The 16,048-nt window shown below is 44.3% G+C and overlaps 1 protein-coding gene across 1 annotated transcript in view; it reads right to left on the minus strand.

The window, feature by feature from the left end:
* The window catches only part of LOC135562741 (pituitary adenylate cyclase-activating polypeptide type I receptor-like), an 86,093-nt gene that overhangs the window by 25,625 nt on the left and 44,420 nt on the right, over positions 1-16,048 (minus strand). Inside the window, exons 6-7 of the mRNA XM_065005085.1 lie at positions 1,362-1,494; positions 289-442 (exon numbers count right to left, since the gene is read on the minus strand). Coding sequence (XP_064861157.1) covers positions 289-442; positions 1,362-1,494 — 287 coding nt within the window. The remainder of the gene's footprint in view (positions 1-288; positions 443-1,361; positions 1,495-16,048) is intronic.

Genomic DNA, 16,048 nt, shown 5'->3' on the forward strand with positions numbered 1-16,048 from the left:
AGAGCTGTGACATTGGGTTCAACCAGAAGATACCACACCCCAAGGGTGAGGGCCCTTGGAGTGTGGTGTCAGGAAAATAACCTCACACTCAACGTCAACAAAACTAAGGAGATGATTGTGGACTTCAGGAAACAGCAGAGGGAGCACCCCCCTATCCACATCGATGGGACAGTAGTGGAGAGGGTAGTAAGTTTTAAGTTCCTCGGCGTACACATCACAGACAAACAGAAAAAAGTAGCTGTGGGCTAGCAGAGATCAAACCCACCATGAGCAATTTATTCTACTCACCCCAGCCTACCACGGTGTACCAGTAGAAGTACCGCCTCTCTGGGAAGAAGGTTTGGACCAGCAGGGTGAAGAGGTACAGGCCTTCGATGAACAGCCAGAAGTAGTTGGACATCACACAGTAGTGGAATAATACCATGACTGCTTTACACTCCACCTAGTGGACACATACAGTATAACACCATGACTGCTTTACACTCCACCTAGTGGACACATACAGTATAACACCATGACTGCTTTACACTCCACCTAGTGGACACATACAGTATAACAGCATGACTGCTTTACACTCCACCTAGTGGACACATACAGTATAACAGCATGACTGCTTTACACTCCACCTAGTGGACACATACAGTATAACAGCATGACTGCTTTACACTCCACCTAGTGGACACATACAGTATAACAGCATGACTGCTTTACACTCCACCTAGTGGACACATACAGTATAACAGCATGACTGCTTTACACTCCACCTAGTGGACACATACAGCATGACTGCTTTACACTCCACCTAGTGGACACATACAGTATAACAGCATGACTGCTTTACACTCCACCTAGTGGACACATACAGTATAACAGCATGACTGCTTTACACTCCACCTAGTGGACACATACAGTATAACAGCATGACTGCTTTACACTCCACCTAGTGGACACATACAGTATAACACCATGACTGCTTTACACTCCACCTAGTGGACACATACAGTATAACACCATGACTGCTTTACACTCCACCTAGTGGACACATACAGAGTGTGAGTGTGTGTGTGTGTGTAACTCACGGTGTGTGTGTGTGTGTGTGTGTGTAACTCACGGTGTGTGTGTGTGTGTGTGTGTGTGTAACTCATGGTGTGTGTGTGTGTAACTCATGATGTGTGTGTGTGTGTGTGTGTAACTCACGGTGTGTGTGTGTGTAACTCATGGTGTGTGTGTGTGTGTGTGTGTGTGTAACTCACGGTGTGTGTGTGTGTGTGTGTGTGTGTAACTCACGGTGTGTGTGTGTGTGTGTGTGTGTGTGTAACTCACGGTGTGTGTGTGTGTGTGTGTGTGTGTGTGTAACTCACGGTGTGTCTGAAGCAGTGGTTTTCTTCCTCCTGGGTGTACAGAACCCCGTCCTTGATGAACACAGAGATAGCTCTCAGCATGAAGGAGACGAACAGGTTCATATGGATATAGTTCCTGGTACAGTGGAGCTTCCTGGGGGACAGGAGGGAGGAGAGAGATGGAAGAGGTGGTTAAAAACCGGCACCTATGATTCAAATGAGAGCCAGGCTGAGCTGAGATCCAGTACCTTTTCGTTACTTGAATTATCTAATAAAAAATGGTTGTCCACATCTCATTTTCCACAGCAAGCAACAGCAAAATCAGACAACCCCATAATAGAACATTTCACCTATTCAATTGTTCAGCTGTTACAATCGAATGGCTAGAGGCACACAGGGAGAGATATATGCAGATATATCCTGTCATGTAGACTATTCCTACAACATTCATATATCCTGTCATGTGGACTATTCCTACAATCATATGTCATTACATACAGAACCAGTTGGGTCCATACTAACATTACATACAGAACCAGTTGGGTCCAAACTAACATTACATACAGAACCAGTTGGGTCCATACTAACATTACATACAGAACCAGTTGGGTCCAAACTAACATTACATACAGAACCAGTTGGGTCCATACTAACATTACCTACAGAACCAGTTGGGTCCATACTAACATTACCTACAGAACCAGTTGGGTCCATACTAACATTACATACAGAACCAGTTGGGTCCATACTAACATTACATACAGAACCAGTTGGGTCCATACTAACATTACATACAGAACCAGTTGGGTCCAAACTAACATTACATACAGAACCAGTTGGGTCCATACTAACATTACATACAGAACCAGTTGGGTCCAAACTAACATTACCTACAGAACCAGTTGGGTCCATACTAACATTACATACAGAACCAGTTGGGTCCAAACTAACATTACATACAGAACCAGTTGGGTCCATACTAACATTACATACAGAACCAGTTGGGTCCAAACTAACATTACATACAGAACCAGTTGGGTCCATACTAACATTACATACAGAACCAGTTGGGTCCATACTAACATTACATACAGAACCAGTTGGGTCCATACTAACATTACCTACAGAACCAGTTGGGTCCAAACTAACATTACATACAGAACCAGTTGGGTCCAAACTAACATTACATACAGAACCAGTTGGGTCCAAACTAACATTACCTACAGAACCAGTTGGGTCCAAACTAACATTACATACAGAACCAGTTGGGTCCATACTAACATTACATACAGAACCAGTTGGGTCCATACTAACATTACATACAGAACCAGTTGGGTCCATACTAACATTACCTACAGAACCAGTTGGGTCCAAACTAACATTACATACAGAACCAGTTGGGTCCATACTAACATTACATACAGAACCAGTTGGGTCCAAACTAACATTACATACAGAACCAGTTGGGTCCAAACTAACATTACATACAGAACCAGTTGGGTCCAAACTAACATTACATACAGAACCAGTTGGGTCCAAACTAACATGACATACAGAACCAGTTGGGTCCAAACTAACATTACATACAGAACCAGTTGGGTCCATACTAACATTACATACAGAACCAGTTGGGTCCAAACTAACATTACCTACAGAACCAGTTGGGTCCATACTAACATTACATACAGAACCAGTTGGGTCCATACTAACATTACCTACAGAACCAGTTGGGTCCATACTAACATTACATACAGAACCAGTTGGGTCCAAACTAACATTACCTACAGAACCAGTTGGGTCCATACTAACATTACATACAGAACCAGTTGGGTCCATACTAACATTACATACAGAACCAGTTGGGTCCATACTAACATTACATACAGAACCAGTTGGGTCCATACTAACATTACCTACAGAACCAGTTGGGTCCAAACTAACATTACATACAGAACCAGTTGGGTCCATACTAACATTACATACAGAACCAGTTGGGTCCATACTAACATTACCTACAGAACCAGTTGGGTCCATACAGAACCAGTTGGGTCCAAACTAACATTACATACAGAACCATGTTCTCAGAACATGAGATATTCATGAAAAATTCATTACACATCACATTATTATTCCTCAGCCAATCAAGGCCCTGATTGGTGAACTACTGCTCCTGTGATAGCTCTTTGTCTGTTGTCAAGGATACTCACACACACACACAGTGCATTTAACATAGTGTTTTCAACTGACATATTTGACATACATTGTGCATGTTCACGTTTACAGTAAATATTATACAACATGTCCTCTCCTGGGAATTGAACTCACAACCTCTTGGTTCATGGCATTCACATCTTCCTGCTACGCCACCATGTCTGCCAGGTATCAATTCATCTGACTATTCTCTCATCATTGATTTGATTTGATTTTTTGAAGTTATTTCAGCAATTTAAGGGTTTTCTGTATAGTTGTCTAATGTTGGTGGGGCATATTAACCTGTTTTAATGATAGTCCTGAATCACTATGATCAATAATAGTTGCGATGAGCTGATGTGCCAAGAGTTTTCATCAAGACAAAGGGTGGATACTTTGAAGAAGCTCAAATATAAAATATACACTTCTTTCTGTTTACTACATGATTCCATATGTGTTATTTCATAGTTTTGATGTCTTCACTATTATTCTACAATGTAGAAAATAGTAAAAATAAAGAAAAACCCTTGAATAAGTAGGTGTGTCCAAACTTTTGACTGGTACTGTAGAGAGAGATATATACACTGCTCAAAAAAATAAAGGGAACACTTAAACAACACAATGTAACTCCCAAGTCAATCACACTTCTGTGAAATCAAACTGTCCACTTAGGAAGCAACACTGATTGACAATACATTCCACATGCTGTTGTGCAAATGGAATAGACAACAGGTGGAAATTATAGGCCATTAGCAAGACACCCCCAATAAAGGAGTGGTTCTGCAGGTGGGGACCACAGACCACTTCTCAGTTCCTATGCTTCCTGGCTGATGTTTTGGTCACTTTTGAATGCTGGCGGTGCTTTCACTCTAGTGGTAGCATGAGACGGAGTCTACAACCCACACAAGTGGCTCAGGTAGTGCAGCTCATCCAGGATGGCACATCAATGCGAGCTGTGGCAAGAAGGTTTGCTGTGTCTGTCAGCGTAGTGTCCAGAGCATGGAGGCGCTACCAGGAGACAGGCCAGTACATCAGGAGACGTGGAGGAGGCCGTAGGATGGCAACAACCCAGCAGCAGGACCGCTACCTCCGCCTTTGTGCAAGGAGGAGCAGGAGCAGCATTGCCAGAGCCCTGCAAAAGACCTCCAGCAGGCCACAAATGTGCATGTGTCTGCTCAAACGGTCAGAAACAGACTCCATGAGGGTGGTATTATGAGGGCCCGACGTCCACAGGTGGGGGTTGTGCTTACAGCCCAACACCGTGCAGGACGTTTGGCATTTGCCAGAGAACACCAAGATTGGCAAATTCGCCACTGGTGCCCTGTGCTCTTCACAGATGAAAGCAGGTTCACACTGAGCACATGTGACAGACGTGACAGAGTCTGGAGACGCCGTGGAGAATGTTCTGCTGCCTGCAACATCCTCCAGCATGACCGGTTTGGCGGTGGGTCAGTCATGGTGTGGGGTGGCATTTCTTTGGGGGGCCGCACAGCCCTCCATGTGCTCGCCAGCGGTAGCCTGACTGCCATTAGGTACCGAGATGAGATCCTCAGACCCCTTGTGAGACCAACCCAGGTTGGACCTGGGTTCCTCCTAATGCAAGACAATGCTGGACCTCATGTGGCTGGAGTGTGTCAGCAGTTCCTGCAAGAGGAAGGCATTGATGCTATGGACTGGCCCGCCCGTTCCCAGACCTGAATCCAATTGAGCACATCTGGGATATCATGTCTCGCTCCATCCACCAACGCCACGTTGCACCACAGACTGTCCAGGAGTTGGCGGATGCTTTAGTCCAGGTCTGGGAGGAGATCCCTCAGGAGACCATCCGCCACCTCATCAGGAGCATGCCCAGGCGTTGTAGGGAGGTCATACAGGCACATGGAGGCCACACACACTACTGAGCCTCATTTACACTTGTTTTAAGGACATTACATCAAAGTTGGATCAGCCTGCAGTGTGGTTTTCCACTTTAATTTTGAGTGTGACTCCAAATCCAGACCTCCATGGGTTGATACATTTGATTTCCATTGATAATTTGTGTGTGATTTTGTTGTCAGGACATTCAACTATGTAAAGACAAAAGTATTTAATAAGAATATTTCATTCATTCAGATCTAGGATGTTATTTTAGTGTTCCCTTTATTTTTTTGAGCAGTGTATATGTATGTATATAACAGTGCATTCGGAAAGTATTCAGACCCCTTGATTTCCCCCACATTTTATTACGTTACAGCCTTATTCTGTAATCATGTCAGTGATCACTGTGCATTTGCTTGTTTTAGAAATACAAAAATGACCAAAGCCAAACCCCGTTATATTTTCAAAAGACATTTTAGACAGTTTGATTAACAGGCCAGTCATCTGTACCATAATATTGACAAAGTAAGTTTGATTCCCGATGTTGACACTGCCTGGGACTATTTTTATATGACATTTGTGTTGATGTGTGATAAGCCCCTGTGAGGAAATGTAGATTCAGTGGAAGGGAAGCCCTGGTTTTCAGAAAACTTGGCAGAATTAATTAGAAAGAGAAATATCTCTTGGGCTCGAGCTAGACATACAAATGCTCCTGTTGACTGGGCCTCCTTCAGAGCGCTAAGAAACAAATGCACAGGATTGACCAGGAAGTCCAAATCAGATTACTATTTAAATACAATCCACAGAGAACCTAAACACCCCTACCAAGTTCTGGAAGCCAATCAAATCAGATGACTATTTAAATGCAGTCACAGAGAACCATAGCAACCCTACCAAGCCAATCAAATCAGATGACTATTTAAATGCAGTCATAGAGAACCATAGCAACCCTACCAAGCCAATCAAATCAGATGACTATTTAAATGCAGTCCACAGAGAACCATAGCAACCCTACCAAGCCAATCAAATCAGATGACTATTTAAATGCAGTCCACAGAGAACCATAGCAACCCTACCAAGCCAATCAAATCAGATGACTATTTAAATACAGTCCACAGAGAACCATAGCAACCCTACCAAGCCAATCAAATCAGATGACTATTTAAATGCAGTCCACAGAGAACCATAGCAACCCTACCAAGCCAATCAAATCAGATGACTATTTAAATGCAGTCACAGAGAACCATAGCAACCCTACCAAGCCAATCAAATCAGATGACTATTTAAATGCAGTCCACTGAGAACCATAGCAACCCTACCAAGCCAATCAAATCAGATGACTATTTAAATGCAGTCCACCCTACCAAGCCAATCAAATCAGATGACTATTTAAATGCAGTCCACAGAGAACCATAGCAACCCTACCAAGCCAATCAAATCAGATGACTATTTAAATGCAGTCCACAGATAACCTAAAACAACCCTACCAAGTTCTGGAAGCTAATCAGATCAGTGTCAGGTTCTAATGTCTCCTCTGGCCTTCCTGACCATTTAATGATGGGTTCTAATGTCTCCTCTGGCCTTCCTGACCATTTAATGATGGATTCTAATGTCTCCTCTGGCCTTCCTGACCATTTAATGATGGATTATAATGTCTCCTCTGGCCTTCCTGACCATTTAATGATGGGTTCTAATGAAGTGAAGGATAAAGCAGATATTGTAGGGGGTTTTAACAAGCACTTCATATCTGCTGGTTCTGTTGTTGATAATGGTGGGAACCAGGCCTCTAATGTCAGCTCTGTTACAGTCAACAATGATACAAGGTCTTATGTCAACCATTTTAACTTTGAGCCTGTTTCTTATACTGAGGTCTATGCAGCACTAAAGGCAATAGACACTAAAATGTCTGCAGGTCCAGACAACCTGGACCCCCTTACCTCTTAAAGAAAGCAACTGGTATTATTACTGAACCTGTGGCTCACTTTTTCAACCTGATTCTCTTGATCAATTCCATACCCAGCATTTGGAAATCAGCTCATGTCCTCCCACTGCTTAAGGGTGGAGATCCCTCAGATGCTAATAACTATCATCCTATCTCTAAACTCCCTATCCTGGTCAAAGTCTATGAACCCCTGGTGAACTCCCTGTCCTGGACAAAGTCTATGAACCCCCAGTGAACTCTGTATCCTGGCCAACGTCTATGAACCCCTAGTGAACTCTGTAACCTGGACATAGTCTATGAACCCCTAGTGAACTCTGTAACCTGGACATAGTCTATGAACCCCTAGTGAACTCTGTATCCTGGCCAAAGTCTATGAACCCCTAGTGAACTCTGTATCCTGGCCAAAGTCTATGAACCCCTAGTGAACTCTGTAACCTGGCCCAAAGTCTATGAACCCCTAGTGAACTCTGTATCCTGGACAAAGTCTATGAATCACTAGTGAACTCTGTAACCTGGCCAACGTCTATGAATCACTAGTGAACTCCCAATTAAAAAACTTCTTAATTGAAATGACCATACTGAGCAGGGTTCTGTCTGGCTTTAGATCGGGGTACAGCACCACAACTGCAGCTATGGCAGTGGCAAATGACATCATTCATGCACTTGATAAAAAGCAACACTGTGCTGCTCTGTTTGTGTATTTATCAAAAGGCCTTTGACTCAGTTGACCATGAATTGTTGTTAGCTAGACTCAGTAACATTGGTCTCAGAGAAGGGACAGTAAATTGGTTTAGGAACTATCTTTCTGACAGAACACAATGTGTTTATACTGACAATCACAAGTCTAGCTTTCTAGAGATTAATAGAGGTGTCCCCCAGGGTTCCATTTTAGCTCCTGTGTTGTTCTCAATTTTTATTAGTGATTTGGGAAATGGGATGCAACCAGCTAAGTTCCATCTACAGTGCCTTGCGAAAGTATTCGGCCCCCTTGAACTTTGCGACCGTGTGCCAAATTTCAGGCTTCAAACATAAAGATATAAAACTGTATTTTTTTGTGAAGAATCAACAACAAGTGGGACACAATCATGTAGTGGAACGACATTTATTGGATATTTCAAACTTTTTTAACAAATCAAAAACTGAAAAATTGGGCGTGCAAAATTATTCAGCCCCTTTACTTTCAGTGCAGCAAACTCTCTCCAGAAGTTCAGTGAGGATCTCTGAATGATCCAATGTTGACCTAAATGACTAATGATGATAAATACAATCCACCTGTGTGTAATCAAGTCTCCGTATAAATGCACCTGCACTGTGATAGTCTTAGAGGTCCGTTAAAAGCGCAGAGAGCATTATGAAGAATAAGGAACACACCAGGCAGGTCCGAGATACTGTTGTGAAGAAGTTTAAAGCCGGATTTGGATACAAAAAGATTTCCCAAGCTTTAAACATCCCAAGGAGCACTGTGCAAGCGATAATATTGAAATGGAAGGAGTATCAGACCACTGCAAATCTACCAAGACCTGGCCGTCCCTCTAAACTTTCAGCTCATACAAGGAGAAGACTGATCAGAGATGCAGCCAAGAGGCCCATGATCACTCTGGATGAACTGCAGAGATCTACAGCTGAGGTGGGAGACTCTGTCCATAGGACAACAATCAGTCGTATATTGCACAAATCTGGCCTTTATGGAAGAGTGGCAAGAAGAAAGCCATTTCTTAAAGATATCCATAAAAAGTGTTGTTTAAAGTTTGCCACAAGCCACCTGGGAGACAAACCAAACATGAGGAAGAAGGTGCTCTGGTCAGATGAAACCAAAATTGAACTTTTTGGCAACAATGCAAAACGTTATGTTTGGCGTAAAAGCAACACAGCTCATCACCCTGAACACACCATCCCCACTGTCAAACATGGTGGTGGCAGCATTATGGTTTGGGCCTGCTTTTCTTCAGCAGGGACAGGGAAGATGGTTAAAATTGATGGGAAGATGGATGGAGCCAAATACAGGACCATTCTGGAAGAAAACCTGATGGAGTCTGCAAAAGACCTGAGACTGGGATGGAGATTTGTCTTCCAACAAGACAATGATCCAAAACATAAAGCAAAATCTACAATGGAATGGTTCAAAAATAAACATATCCAGGTGTTAGAATGGCCAAGTCAAAGTTCAGACCTGAATCCAATCGAGAATCTGTGGAATGAACTGAAAACTGCTGTTCACAAATGCTCTCCATCCAACCTCACTGAGCTCAAGCTGTTTTGCAAGGAGGAATGGGAAAACATTTCAGTCTCTCGATGTGCAAAACTGATAGAGACATACCCCAAGCGACTTACAGCTGTAATCGCAGCAAAAGGTGGCGCTACAAAGTATTAACTTAAGGGGGCTGAATAATTTTGCACGCCCAATTTTTCAGTTTTTGATTTGTTAAAAAAGTTTGAAATATCCAATAAATGTCGTTCCACTTCATGATTGTGTCCCACTTGTTGTTGATTCTTCACAAAAAAATACAGTTTTATATCTTTATGTTTGAAGCCTGAAATGTGGCAAAAGGTCGCAAAGTTCAAGAGGGCCGAATACTTTCGCAAGGCACTGTGGATGCAGATGATACAGTCATCTATTCATGTACCCCTTCTCTGGTTCAGGCTGTTGAAGAGCTCCATAATCCTTTTCAGTCACTGCAGGACTCCCTTTATGGTCTCAAACTGGTCTTGAATGTACAAACAAGTAAATGCATGACCTTTACCAGAACTAGAACTCTGCCAGAGAACGTTAGCATTGTCACATGTGGTGGCTTATCCATTGAAGAAATGTCTTCCTACAAATACCTAGGTATTTGATTGGATGACAAGTTGTCCTTTAAAGTTCATGTGGATAATCTTGTGACAAAGCTTACATTTAAATGTTTATTTTCGTAATAAGGCTTGCTTCCCGCTTATGGCTAGAAAGAAGCTTGTTCAGGCCATTTCTCTGTGTAATTGATTATGGTGACTTGTTGTATTTGCATGCAGCCTCCTCTGTCTAACAGAGACTGGACTCTGTTTATCATGTAGCCTCCTCTGTTTATCATGCAGCCTCCTCTGTCTAACAGAGACTGGACTCTGTTTATCATGCAGCCTCCTCTGTCTAACAGAGACTGGACTCTGTTTATCATGCAGCCTCCTCTGTCTAACAGAGACTGGACTCTGTTTATCAAGCAGCCTCCTCTGTCTGACAGAGACTGGACTCTGTTTATCATGCAGCCTCCTCTGTCTGACAGAGACTGGACTCTGTTTATCATGCAGCCTCCTCTGTTTATCATGCAGCCTCCTCTGTCTGACAGAGACTGGACTCTGTTTATCATGCAGCCTCCTCTGTCTAACAGAGACTGGACTCTGTTTATCATGTAGCCTCCTCTGTTTATCATGCAGCCTCCTCTGTCTAACAGAGACTGGACTCTGTTTATCATGCAGCCTCCTCTGTCTGACAGAGACTGGACTCTGTTTATCATGCAGCCTCCTCTGTTTATCATGCAGCCTCCTCTGTCTGACAGAGACTGGACTCTGTTTATCATGCAGCCTCCTCTGTCTAACAGAGACTGGACTCTGTTTATCATGTAGCCTCCTCTGTTTATCATGCAGCCTCCTCTGTCTAACAGAGACTGGACTCTGTTTATCATGCAGCCTCCTCTGTCTAACAGACTGGACTCTGTTTATCATGCAGCCTCCTCTGTCTGACAGAGACTGGACTCTGTTTATCAAGCAGCCTCCTCTGTCTTACAGAGACTGGACTCTGTTTATCATGCAGCCTCCTCTGTCTAACAGAGACTGGACTCTGTTTATCATGCAGCCTCCTCTGTCTGACAGAGACTGGACTCTGTTTATCATGCAGCCTCCTCTGTTTATCATGCAGCCTCCTCTGTCTGACAGAGACTGGACTCTGTTTATCATGCAGCCTCCTCTGTTTATCATGCAGCCTCCTCTGTCTAACAGAGACTGGACTCTGTTTATCATGCAGCCTCCTCTGTCTGACAGAGACTGGACTCTGTTTATCAAGCAGCCTCCTCTGTCTTACAGAGACTGGACTCTGTTTATCATGCAGCCTCCTCTGTCTAACAGAGACTGGACTCTGTTTATCATGCAGCCTCCTCTGTCTGACAGAGACTGGACTCTGTTTATCATGTAGCCTCCTCTGTCTTACAGAGACTGGACTCTGTTTATCATGCAGCCTCCTCTGTCTAAGAGAGACTGGACTCTGTTTATCATGCAGCCTCCTCTGTCTGACAGAGACTCTGTTTATCATGTAGCCTCCTCTGTCTAACAGAGACTGGACTCTGTTTATCATGCAGCCTCCTCTGTCTGACAGAGACTCTGTTTATCATGCAGCCTCCTCTGTCTTACAGAGACTGGACTCTGTTTATCATGCAGCCTCCTCTGTCTAACAGAGACTGGACTCTGTTTATCATGCAGCCTCCTCTGTCTAAGAGAGACTGGACTCTGTTTATCATGCAGCCTCCTCTGTCTGACAGAGACTGGACTCTGTTTATCATGTAGCCTCCTCTGTCTTACAGAGACTGGACTCTGTTTATCATGCAGCCTCCTCTGTCTAAGAGAGACTGGACTCTGTTTATCATGCAGCCTCCTCTGTCTAACAGAGACTGGACTCTTTTATCATGCAGCCTCCTCTGTCTAACAGAGACTGGACTCTTTTATCATGCAGCCTCCTCTGTCTGACAGAGACTGGACTCTTTTATCATGCAGCCTCCTCTGTCTAACAGAGACTGGACTCTTTTATCATGCAGCCTCCTCTGTCTAAGAGAGACTGGACTCTGTTTATCATGCAGCCTCCTCTGTCTGACAGATACTCTGTTTATCATGTAGCCTCCTCTGTCTAACAGAGACTGGACTCTGTTTATCATGCAGCCTCCTCTGTCTAACAGAGACTGGACTCTTTTATCATGCAGCCTCCTCTGTCTAACAGAGACTGGACTCTTTTATCATGCAGCCTTGGGCTTTATTACAAATGCCAAGTCACTCACCCACCATTGCACCAAATAGAAGGTTGTACTTTACATTATATTCTCAGAAAACTACATTTGTATGTGTTCATCTACAAAGCCCTTTTGGGTAAACTCCCTCTTAACATCTGTAGTCTGGTCTCCTTCACCACCAGCAGTTACCATACCCGGTCTGCCAGGTGGTTGCTATGTTACCATACCCGGTCTGCCAGGTGGTTGCTATGTTACCATACCCGGTCTGCCAGGTGGTTGCTATGTTACCATACCAGGTCTGCCAGGTGGTTGCTATGTTACCATACCCGGTCTGCCAGGTGGTTGCTATGGTACCATACCCGGTCTGCCAGGTGGTTGCTATGTTACCATACCCGGTCTGCCAGGAGGTTGCTATGTTACCATACCCGGTCTGCCAGGAGGTTGCTATGTTACCATACCCGGTCTGCCAGGAGGTTGCTATGTTACCATACCCGGTCTGCCAGGTGGTTGCTATGTTACCATACCCGGTCTGCCAGGTGGTTGCTATGTTACCATACCCGGTCTGCCAGGTGGTTGCTATGTTACCATACCCCCGGTCTGCCAGGTGGTTGCTATGTTACCATACCCGGTCTGCCAGGTGGTTGCTATGTTACCATACCCGGTCTGCCAGGTGGTTGCTATGTCTGCCAGGTGGTTGCTATGTTACCATACCCGGTCTGCCAGGAGGTTGCTATGTTACCATATCCGGTCTGTCAGGTGGTTGCTATGTTACCATACCCGGTCTGCCAGGTGGTTGCTATGTTACCATACCCGGTCTGCCAGGAGGTTGCTATGTTACCATACCCGGTCTGCCAGGAGGTTGCTATGTTACCATACCCGGTCTGCCAGGAGGTTGCTATGTTACCATACCCGGTCTGCCAGGTGGTTGCTATGTTACCATACCCGGTCTGCCAGGTGGTTGCTATGTTACCATACCCGGTCTGCCAGGAGGTTGCTATGTTACCATACCCGGTCTGCCAGGTGGTTGCTATGTTACCATACCCGGTCTGCCAGGTGGTTGCTATGTTACCATAGGTGGTTGCTATGTTACCGGTCTGCCAGGTGGTTGCTATGTTACCATACCCGGTCTGCCAGGAGGTTGCTATGTTACCATACCCGGTCTGCCAGGTGGTTGCTATGTTACCATACCCGGTCTGCCAGGTGGTTGCTATGTTACCATACCCGGTCTGCCAGGTGGTTGCTATGTTACCATACCCGGTCTGCCAGGTGGTTGCTATGTTACCATACCCGGTCTGCTAGGTGGTTGCTATGTTACCATACCCGGTCTGCCAGGTGGTTGCTATGTTACCATACCCGGTCTGCCAGGTGGTTGCTACTTAAAGTCCCCAGGACATTCACAGTACAAGACTGCCTTCTCTTCTTGTGCACCAGAGGCATGGAATAGTCTAGAATCCCTGCTTCACCTAGATGTGTTAGTGCTACTGAATCCCTGCTTCATCTAGATGTGTTAGTGCTACTGAATCCCTGCTTCATCTAGATGTGTTAGTGCTACTGAATCCCTGCTTCATCTAGATGTGTTAGTGCTACTGAATCCCTGCTTCATCTAGATGTGTTAGTGCTACTGAATCCCTGCTTCATCTAGATGTGTTAGTGCCACTGAATGGAATAGTCTAGAATCCCTGCTTCATCTAGATGTGTTAGTGCTACTGAATGGAATAGTCTAGAATCCCTGCTTCATCTAGATATGTTAGTGACCCTGAATGGAATAGTCTAGAATCCCTGCTTCATCTAGATGTGTTAGTGACCCTGAATGGAATAGTCTAGAATCCCTGCTTCATCTAGACATGTTAGTGCTACTGAATGGAATAGTCTAGAATCCATGCTTCATCTAGATGTGTTAGTGCTACTGAATGGAATAGTCTACAATCCATGCTTCATCTAGATGTGTTAGTGCTACTGAATGGAATAGTCTACAATCCATGCTTCATCTAGATGTGTTAGTGCTACTGAATGGAATAGTCTAGAATCCATGCTTCATCTAGATGTGTTAGTGACCCTGAATGGAATAGTCTACAATCCATGCTTCATCTAGATGTGTTAGTGCTACTGAATGGAATAGTCTAGAATCCATGCTTTATCTAGATGTGTTAGTGCCCTGAATGGAATAGTCTAGAATCCCTGCTTCATCTAGATGTGTTAGTGACCCTGAATGGAATAGTCTACAATCCATGCTTCATCTAGATGTGTTAGTGACCCTGAATCAATTTAAAATATTGATGGGAGACTCTGTTATGGAGTGTAAATGCTTTTTTTTAGGCTGGATCATGTTGTAATGTTTTGATTATTGATTATTGCTGCTACCTTGGCCTGGTCTCCCTTAAAGAGACTCTGGGTCTCAATGGGCTTTTCCTGTTAAATAAAACCAATTAAACATTCTGAAATGGATCGAATAAAATATATACACACTAAATGAAATGCCTTACTTACATTAGTATTCAGACCCTTTGCTATGAGACTCGAAATTGAGCTGAGGTGCATCCATCCCATTGATTATCTTTGAGATGTATCTACAACTTCATTGGAGTACACCTGTGGTAAATTCAATTGATTTAAGAGATTTGGAAATGCACACACCTGTCTATATAAGGTCCCACAGTTCACAGTGCATATCAGAGCAAAAACCAAGCCATGACATCAAAGGAATTTGTCCATAGAGAGAAAGGATTGTCTCGAGGCACAGATCTGGGGAAATGTTTAATGGATCAGTTGTTATTGTAATCTGGTATTTATCGTTTTCCCACCTGACTTTACATGGCTAGGCCTGATATCATGAGGGACAGCTGGTTGCTTTACATGGCTAGGCCTGATATCATGAGGGACAGCTGGTTACTTTACATGGCTAGGCCTGATATCATGAGGGACAGCTGGTTGCTTTACATGGCTAGGCCTGATATCATGAGGGACAGCTGGTTGCTTTACATGGCTAGGCCTGATATCATGAGGGACAGCTGGTTGCCTGATATTGAGGGACAGCTGGGCTAGGCCTGATATCATGAGAGGGACAGCTGGTTGACTTTACATGGCTAGGCCTGATATCATGAGGGACAGCTGGTTGCTTTACATGGCTAGGCCTGATATCATGAGGGACAGCTGGTTGACTTTACATGGCTAGGCCTGATATCATGAGAGGGACAGCTGGTTACTTTACATGGCTAGGCCTGATATCATGAGGGACAGCTGGTTACTTTACATGGCTAGGCCTGATATCATGAGGGACAGCTGGTTACTTTACATGGCTAGGCCTGATATCATGAGGGACAGCTGGTTACTTTACATGGCTAGGCCTGATATCATGAGGGACAGCTGGTTGACTTTACATGGCTAGGCCTGATATCATGAGGGACAGCTGGTTGACTTTACATGGCTAGGCCTGATATCATGAGGGACAGCTGGTTGACTTTACATGGCTAGGCCTGATATCATGAGGGACAGCTGGTTACTTTACATGGCTAGGCCTGATATCATGAGGGACAGCTGGTTGACTTTACATGGCTAGGCCTGATATCATGAGAGACAGCTGGTTGACTTTACATGGCTAGGCCTGATATCATGAGGACAGCTGGTTGACTTTATGGCAGGCCTGATATCATGAGGGACAGCTGGTTGACTTTACATGGCTAGGCCTGATATCATGAGGGACAGCTGGTTGACTTTACATGGCTAGGCCTGATATCATGAGGGACAGCTGGTTGACT

The sequence above is a fragment of the Oncorhynchus nerka genome, linkage group LG20, assembly GCF_034236695.1.
Source record: "Oncorhynchus nerka isolate Pitt River linkage group LG20, Oner_Uvic_2.0, whole genome shotgun sequence".
Lineage (NCBI taxonomy): Eukaryota > Metazoa > Chordata > Actinopteri > Salmoniformes > Salmonidae > Oncorhynchus > Oncorhynchus nerka.